Source organism: Abrus precatorius, unplaced genomic scaffold (assembly GCF_003935025.1).
Source record: "Abrus precatorius isolate BTA unplaced genomic scaffold, Abrus_2018 Scaffold4, whole genome shotgun sequence".
Classification (NCBI taxonomy): Eukaryota; Viridiplantae; Streptophyta; class Magnoliopsida; order Fabales; family Fabaceae; genus Abrus; species Abrus precatorius.
In genome coordinates this window covers 2271925-2281122 of record NW_020874384.1, presented here as the reverse complement: position 1 = coordinate 2281122, position 9198 = coordinate 2271925, and the positions used below count along the sequence as shown (strand labels likewise).

The following is a 9198-nucleotide window of genomic DNA, read 5'->3' as shown; positions in this document are numbered from 1 at the left end:
TTTTTTCTAAACCATCCCAATTCAAATATTGTAATATTAATCTTAATCAGTTAATCTAAATCTAAATAAGTAAAATCATTACGAATGATAGCTTTTTTTAACATGCAATGTAATTTTAAAGTTTCTAATATGAGAGCTCTAATTAAATAAAAACAATCCCTATATCAACTTATTTACATGTGATTGTTTATAGCAATGATATCATACGATACTTAAAAGATACTTTTAAATTGAAATTAATAAAATTTTAGAAACATAAAAATTGGTTAAATGTTAATTTTTAGGAATACATTTTAACTAAATATTTATTTTTCTATTCTCCAACACTATAAACGTTCAACTTTTGTAATTTCATACTTAAGTAAGATCAATTATTATATCACTACAATATTTATTGTATCTTTAGGATGTATAATTTTGTGGTTCATTAGTTAATAGTTTAACTAAGTATCTCTTTGTTTTCTATTTTCCCAAACGAGCATTGAGTTATGACACTGAAAATTGATGGTCTAAATTTGTGACGAGGATTGAGAAAGACAATGGAAACAAATCCCCCACTTGCAAGAAACTATGAAGACCAATCAATAAATATATGGTACAAAATCAACAGCAAAATAATACCAAGATTTTAATATGAAAAACTCTTCAAAACAAAAGTTGAAAGCCACGAATCATCGAGGCTAATTAATAACCAAGCTCCACACTATGATGAAATTTGGGTGCAGAAACAATGTCAAACAAGTGCATATATTATGCAAATTACACAAATTAGCTTGTAACTTCTTTTACAGTATATATACGTGGTTTGAAGTTTGCTCGTGTGCCAACATTTCCTAGTGATGCTTTTGTTGCAGCCAACATTTTTTTTATTTCCTTAATAAATAATTCGACAAAGCTATTCATTAACATTATCTTTTGGTAATTTAAAATATTTAAAACTGTGGTCTTATTAGACTCTAATTAAGAAGTATTTAATAAATTTGATTAAATACTCTTAATTATATAACAAGTAGTATTAAATGATATTCAAATTTGTAATATAATAAATGTTTTTATCAATAATTGTTAATTTTTATTTATTTAACTAATATATTTAAAACATTGGTTGATATTTGCTTTTGAATAATTAGAAGTGATGAGGAATAGGGAACAAGAACTTATAATTTATAGTATTGCGGGTTGGAGTCCGAATACTCCCATCATGGGCCAGCCCAGTGGCTACAGGCCCATGCCTATTTATTGGCCCCACATCCAAGAAACCTGTAAAGAGTGGACCTTCAAGATCAATGAAACACATTGGGCTGCGATTGCGAGTCAACAACTCAAAAGTCAAAAGTCAAAAGTCAGCTTGGCCACTTATCATGCCAGTATAAGTAACTACCATGCAAGACAAAGTCAGCTTCCCTTTTTCAAGAAAACAAAACTTACAAAAGTCCTGTTAGGATGAAGAAAATAGTTTAGATGAGAAAAAAAAATTATATATATATATATTTGAAAATATAAAAAATAAGAGAAAAATAATTTTAAAATAAAATTATAATCTGAAAAAAATCATTTTTTTAAATTTAAAATTTAAAATTTTGTCCATTCTATCATTTTGAATTCAAATGTGGGAGAAATAATAGTCAATCTATAATAAGCGAGAATAACCGGCACTTTATGATTTATTTAGACCTTGACTATTTCAAATAAATAATGTAGTCCTCCATATTTTTATTCTAAGAAGAATTATGTCAAATTCAACTGTTCTATGCATATGTGTAAATTAAATTATTTTAATATTTAAAATGTTTTATAATTAAAATTTTATGAGTATCGAAAACATGAAGAACAATATAGAATTGATGGAAGATTCCAACTACATAATCATAGGTGATATCTAGTAAGGTGTACAATGTTTAAGGATGCTACAAATGCAGCAGAACATTCCATTACTTTCGTTTGAAAAGTTCCAAGCCGTCGTTGTTGTCCATTTCTTTTCTTTGCAATTTCCGTCCTATGTTCTAACTTTGAATACAAAAACAAATGCCTCACAATTCCGTTCGCAATTACTACTCACTCTACCTTCGCTTTATATCTTAACTTTACTCTCTTTCTTTGTTATAGCCTTTCCTGTTTCTTTTTCAGTCATGATCTTTTATGTTACGTTCATTCAACATTTTAACAACGAATTGGGTTGGTGAGAATAGAGTGAACACTGAACAAGAAAAAGCGCGTTTTTGAATGGCTTCGCTTCTGAAAAAACTGCGTCCTGGGGTGCCTTCAGTTCATGATGATGGCGGTGATTACAGCTTTGAGTATTCCTTTGCTGAGGAATACAAAGGTCCTCCCGTTAGCTACTCTATTCCAGAAGCACTTCCTTTTAGCCTTCACCAAATCCCAGTTGCCCCTCTTGCTCCTTCTCCTCCTCATCACTTCTCAGTCCCAGTTATTCAACCCTTCAGAAAAACCAATGTAGAATCTGTTTCAACTGCAAGCTCAAGTTATGCTTCTCATGATGAGATAGTTTCATGCGAAGAAGAGGATCATGATGATGAACCTTTTAGTCCAAGACATGTGAAACGGCCTTCTGTTGTGACCTTTCGTGATCCCAAGTCAAATGAGATTGTGCATGAGGTAGAGTTTGTCGATGTTGATGTTGATTCTCTTGGTGGAGAAAGGAGTACGAGTAAGAGTAGCAGTAGCAGTACCCTTGTGAGGCCTCGTGCTGTGAGGAATGGGAAGAAAGGGTCGTGCTATCGATGCCTTAAAGGGAATCGTTTTACTGAGAGGGAGGTTTGCATTGTTTGCAGTGCCAAGTATTGCAGAAACTGTGTGCTTAGAGCAATGGGGTCCATGCCTCAAGGTAGAAAGTGTGTTACTTGCATTGGTTATAGAATTGATGAGAGCAAGAGGGGAAAGCTTGGGAAATTTTCTAGGATGCTAAAACGCTTGTTGTCTGAGTTGGAAGTGAAACAAATCATGAAAGATGAAATGTTTTGTGAGGCAAATCAAATACCAGCAGAACATGTTAGAGTGAATGGAGAACCTCTTGATTGGGATCAGCTCATGTTGCTCCTCACCTGTTCAAACCCACCAAAAGGATTGAAACCTGGTTTCTTCTGGTATGATAAAGCATCTGGATTTTGGGGAAAGGTGAAAATGAAAATCTTTCAAACCTTCATAAATACTTTTTTTTTTTTTTGCTTATATATTGAGGATGCCTTTGGGAATAGTGTTTAATTAAGCAGTTATTCAATAAGCTATTTTTAAACAATAACTCATGCTATAAATTTACCCATGAAATTCATGAGAATAAATAGAAAACTTATTTTAATAAGCTATAACAAAGAGTTTATTTAAGTTGTTTGAGTTCTTCCAAACAGGCCTTGAATCAAAGTGTAGGTTGATGAAATTATTACTACCGTTGATGTTTTTTTACAAGCAAAGCTCAAATCTGGTGTGCTGCTTGACCGTGCAGGAAGGTCAACGGCCGTGTCAAATTATCAGCCCCCAGTTGGAGATTGGGGGTCACTTGCAGAGAAATGCAAGTGGTGGAAAGACAAATGTAACTATAAATGGTCGAGCTATTACTAAAGAAGAGCTTTTGATTCTCAAGGTTGTTTGCGATAAACACTTGCATGCTATAACTGATTATGGACCTTTGAAACTGTTAAACTAAAGAGTGTTACTTTGTTTGTGTGTAGTGGGCAGGAGTGCCATGTGAAGGAACAATTGATTTTTGGGTAACTTCTGATGGATCATACATGGAAGAGGGACAGAGGAATGTCAAGGGGCGTATATGGGATAAGGTGATTTGTGTGTGTAGAAGAATATTTCTTTGTTTGGCTTTTCTTGTGGCCATAATACACTCGTTAATAATATGGTCTTTAATAACAGTCTCTAGTGAAGCTAGCTTCTATACTTCTGTCACTGCCAGTTCCTTCTAGCACTGACATTGCTGCTGGAGAAGGACAAAATAGAGTTAACCATTACAACCTTCAACACAAAACGCTTCATAAATTTCTACTTGTTGGGTCTGTCAAGTCTGGAACATGTACCATATTTAAACAGGTAAGAATATTATTTTGTTGGTATTTATAGGCCACATAGTGACTAGCCAAATAACATGTTATGCCAATCAGTTCACTGATTTATGTTGCAATTTTGAAACGCTGAAATCTAATCCAATCTTCATTACTCCAAGACTCTTTTGTACATGATTTTCGTAGGAATCATAGTTGCATGTAATGCAGAAGATAGTAATGTATACTCTCTAATGTCTAGATGCATGATTTTCATTTATTATCTTCAAATTTCAGCTCTAGAATCCGATCAATATAGTTGAAATTTGGAATTTGTTTCCTTTTCTGGTGTATGTTTCACTGACATCTGAAGAATTGATTTTGAGTAACACTAAAAGCTGAATCTTTTATTGCAGGCCAAGCTTCTATATAATGTTCCTTTCTCAGAAAATGAGCGTCAAAACATCAAGTTGGTAATTCAAAGCAACTTGTATAAGTACCTTGGTATACTGCTGGAGGCACGAGAAATATTTGAAGAGAGTTTGTGTCAGAACAAGAACCGATATCATGTTGATGAATCAACTTCATCAGGTAATTTTTTTCATTGGATGGAAATTTGACCAGGAGAAGCTTTTGTGCTTTGTTGGTTATACTAATTAATTCATGTTAGGGGAAAAAGTTATTAATGTTTAGTTTACAACAGCGATTACTGAAGAGATTATGGACCCAACAATCTATTCCATTGGCCCAAGACTGAAAGCTTTCTCAGAATGGCTACTCAAATACATGGTGTCAGGTAACTTGGATGCAATATTTCCAGCTGCTACTCGTGAATATGCACCATTGGTTGAGGAACTGTGGAGGGATTCAGCCATTCAGGCCACATATAACAGGAGAAATGAAATAAGATTGCTACCTAAAAGTGCCAGTTATTTTTTAGAGAGGGTAATAATGTTTGGCCCTCCATACATATATTCATCATCACATCTTTTTCATTCCTACTCACATAACTGATTCCACTGGTTAATGTTTAATGGAGTTGTTTTCATTTTTTCCTTTCCGAAGCTGTTCAATTTTGACTTTGTTGCCATTTTTCTATTTCCATTTTGTTTTGGAGTAGAGTTTGGACAATGGTTTATCATATATTTTCCGTTCTTTTTTCTCTTATTCCAATTTGGACACCTGGAGTTACTTTCACCTAGACACAAGATTACCACCTCAATCACATCAATGTCTAAATATTTATTTCTCTGGATGCAGGCTGTTGAAATTTCCAGGATAGACTACGAACCATTGGACATGGACATCTTGTATGCTGAGGGGTTGACCTTATCCAATGGCCTTACTTCAATGGAATTTTCATATCCTGTGTCAGGTCAAGAGGACTCTTTGGACCCTGAGTATCAACATGATCCTTCTCTCAGGTCACCTTTCATTTCATTCAGTATACACCTGAGAGTGCATTACTTTTGAATTCAATGAATTGAACTCAAGTCTAGTGATGATAAATCCTTAGCTTTTGGGTAATGAATGCTCAGAAAACCTTTTATTTTAGCTCCAAACTAGAAACTAGCTGATATATATCACTCAAAGCATAGACATTATAATGCATAAAAACAATTTGGTAATATGCAATTATGATTGCTATCATTTGTCTGATTTTTCTTTTGGTTACATCTCCTTTATAGGTACCAACTCATCAGAGTACATCCAAAAAGCCTTGGAATGAAGTGCAAGTGGTTGGACATGTTTGAAGACACCGATGTGGTCTTATTTTCTGTTGCCTTAACTGACTATGATGAGTACACAATAGACAATAATGGAGTTGCTACCAACAAAATTTTAGTAGCCAAGCATCTCTTTGAAAACATCATCACTCATAGAATCTTCAACAACAAGAAATTCCTGTTAATATTAACCAAGTTTGATCTACTTGAGAAAAAGATTGAACGGGTACCTCTAACAAAATGTGAATGGTTTAGTGACTTCCATCCAGTTATTAGCCACAATCACAAAAAGGCTAGTATTGGTAAACATAGCAATCACCCTCCATTAGCTCAACGTGCTTTTCAATACATTGCTATGAAGTTTAAGAGATTATTCAATTCTTTTACTGGCCAAAAACTGTTTGTTTCAATGGTTTCTGGGTTGGAACCTGGTAGTGTTGATGAAGCTCTCAGATATGCTAGAGAGGTTATGGCTTGGGAAAAATGGGATCCATTCTTGAGAAATGAGAAGTCTGAGATAACATCCACAACCATTGAGGCAAGTTCTGATGAAAAATATACTCACTCTCCACCCTCCTAGAAAATTCTATAGATTTTTTGTCTCCCACTATTTGTAATCAAGCAAAACTTGTGTAATATTGAAGGAAATGGTGAAACCTTAATCTTGATTATGCTAGAACTCATGTTGCCACCATATGGTCTTATTGCATGCCTCCCCAAATATGCGCTAATGATCTAAATGTGATTTTACAATAAATTTTTCATGATGGTTAAATAAATTAAATTAATCTTAAATGAAAATTTAACCCTTACGCATAAGAAAAAAAGAAAATCAGTACTGTTTTCATTAAAATCATGACACTTGGCATATATGATTATGCTTTCTCCTTCATACGTGAAAATAAGAAAGAATTTCCAAATTAAAAGTACTAATTGTCAAAAGTGTAAGCCCTCTATGTTTACCTAAAATTTGCTTAGTTAGTTTTCAGGAATAGCTTCTACAGCTTCCATTCAGATAAAGAAATTATTATCACAATAATTACTTGCTCACCATTATAAATCCCACAATTCTTAAACATTTTCCACGAAGTTTTTCATTACATGTGCTGCTTCTAGTCTTCTACAAACACGCTTCTACAAATAGCTTGGAAAAATTGATCGACAAAGAAGATATGGTCATTGACCAAAAAATATGGAAAAAGGGTCATGGTATATATCAAGATAGGATTTTGAAAAATAAATAAATTGATGTTATTGGTTCATCTAAGTTTTACTCGATTCATTGCTAAACATAAAAATGCTAGGAACATATTGTAACACATTCCTAACACAAAATATATAAAGTTGCAGAATTAGAAATCAGTGTTTTTTATTCATAAAAAATATCTTTTGTGAGAATGGAAGATAAATTTTTTTGTTTGTAAAAATATCCATAGAGTATAAAAGAATATGTTTCTTCTTACCTGTTATATTCTGCAAGAAACTGGTCAATAGTCCTTTATCATAAAATCAATGAATATAGATGTATGATTACAACAATCTTGTCACGTACTGGCCCTGATATTTTTTTAGGCTTCACAAATATCTAATCCTCGTAAAATCTTGTAAGCTCTGAACTTTTACTCGCATAAGAAAAGTTTTGCATTTTAAAAGCAGCAATTCACTCGTAAGTCCTAATCCACACCCAAAAAAGAAAAAAAGATAATGAAAATTTAACCAGTTAAAAGGAAAAACCTTTATAATATGGCCTTCTAAACTCCACAAATTTCATATGCGTTTTCCTTATAAAGTATTATAAAATTAAATTCATAATACAAATTAAAAAAAACAAATATGAAGCCTTTTATTCTTTTTAGTTCAAGAAAATAAAAAATTTAAAAACCTTGTGAATATTTTATTTTCTTAATTTATAATTAAATAATAATAATGATGACATTTTATTTTTAGAATTTAATAAATATTTATAAAATTAATAAATTTTACACAATTAATTAAGAAGTAGCTGTTTTTAATGGATGTTAAAAGATTTCAATACCTATTTTGCTCATAAATAAATCTCAAATTCAAAATTTGATTTTGAAAACCTAATTTTTATTTTATTTTTATAAATTTTAGTGACATTTTCTTTATTTTAAAACTATTTTTGTGTTTTAAAATCAACTCATGGTGTCATGGTGATCTGGTCCCGACCATCACAATTTGTATACTTCAAACCCAAAACCTTGTGAATGGGCGATCCCCCTTGCATGATTGATTGCATTATCTATGTAGCAAGTGAAATTAAATTTCCAGTTAATAGCTTTCACTTTGTTGGGGTTCAAAAACTTGAATCCAACAATATTTACATGGCCAGAAAAAGAAGCAACTAAATCAACCTCTTTGTAGAACAATAGTTAACATTTTCCATTACACGTCTCAAGTACCAAGAAGAACACAAAGATAGAAATAGAATATACAAAACATGTTGGTTGTACTATTGCTCATTCCATGATGATTAGAAACATATACATCACCATTCACCAAGGTACAAATCGATCCATAAGCAAACACACCGTTGCCTCTGACATTGTTCCATTAGTGTCTTTCTGAATTGCAGTAGTATTCTCCTTCTTCTGAGTTTCCTTTTCTGCTGCTTCTGATCCTTCTTTGGCTTTTGACAAGAAGAGCTTTTGTGCAAGAACTTTTTCTCTTAGCTTTGTGAACTCCCCTACCCATACCTCTACCATTGCAGACATTTTCCTCAACAAAAGAGGTATATAAAAGTATAACTTGTTTTTCTTCTATTAGCTTTTTTGAGTTTGTGAATGAAGATTTGAAGTGAGATTAATGTGGTTTATATAGGAACAATAAAAGGGTATCTGTAATATTATATATTGGTGTGTGAAAAACTATGAATCTTTGGCGCACCTTGTATACGGTGGCACACAGGACTGAGTCAATTCCATTGGATATACTCAAAATGTCTGAGATATTCGGTGGGACAATTCTATTGGCTTACTCTTAGTATTTTACTTTTGGTAAGGAGTTTATGATTAATGTTTCCTCCAGTTGGGGGTCCACTGTTTGTGATACTGTCCTGCTCTGAAATTTATTTAGGCCAAGGATAAGATAATGACCAAAACCATTCAATTATTGTTTTTCTTTTTCTTGCACTCAATTATTCATTACCAACTTTCAATGGAAAGATATTTTTATTAACTTCAGTGGAGATAAACAATTAAGAGCAATGATTTTAAAAAATTCTTTTTATCTTAAAAATATATAATGAATGTTCTATTAGTTAAATAAAAAATTATTATCTATAAGAACTTAAATTCAGTTCTAAAAATTGAAGTTAATAAAATTGGTAAATTTTCATACGAAACTATATTGAAAGCTTATTTAAACCGAATATAATGGATAATTAAATCATACACACCACTCCTCGGTTATATACTTCGGTAGAGTCTCTTCACTGCTGTTTATAT

At 32.4% G+C, this 9198-nt stretch overlaps 1 protein-coding gene across 1 annotated transcript; it reads left to right on the top strand.

Annotated features, from left to right (window-relative positions):
* Positions 1–2027: 2027 nt before the first annotated feature.
* On the top strand, positions 2028–6405 carry LOC113865809 (extra-large guanine nucleotide-binding protein 1-like). Its single transcript, XM_027500576.1, has 8 exons — positions 2028–3135; positions 3461–3598; positions 3687–3791; positions 3880–4053; positions 4421–4595; positions 4708–4949; positions 5265–5428; positions 5693–6405. The coding sequence occupies exons 1-8, from the start codon at positions 2224–2226 to the stop codon at positions 6309–6311; spliced, it is 2529 nt and encodes an 842-aa protein (XP_027356377.1). The 5' UTR covers positions 2028–2223; the 3' UTR covers positions 6312–6405.
* The last annotated feature ends 2793 nt before the right edge of the window (positions 6406–9198 follow it).

Bases quoted from the DNA above. Each gene is read 5' to 3' on its own strand.
- LOC113865809 (XM_027500576.1), top strand. From the start codon at position 2,224: ATGGCTTCGCTTCTGAAAAAACTGCGTCCTGGGGTGCCTTCAGTTCAT. The intron at 4,950-5,264 runs GTAATAATGTTT...CTCTGGATGCAG, and splicing joins CCAGTTATTTTTTAGAGAGG to GCTGTTGAAATTTCCAGGAT. The intron at 5,429-5,692 runs GTCACCTTTCAT...TCTCCTTTATAG, and splicing joins CAACATGATCCTTCTCTCAG to GTACCAACTCATCAGAGTAC.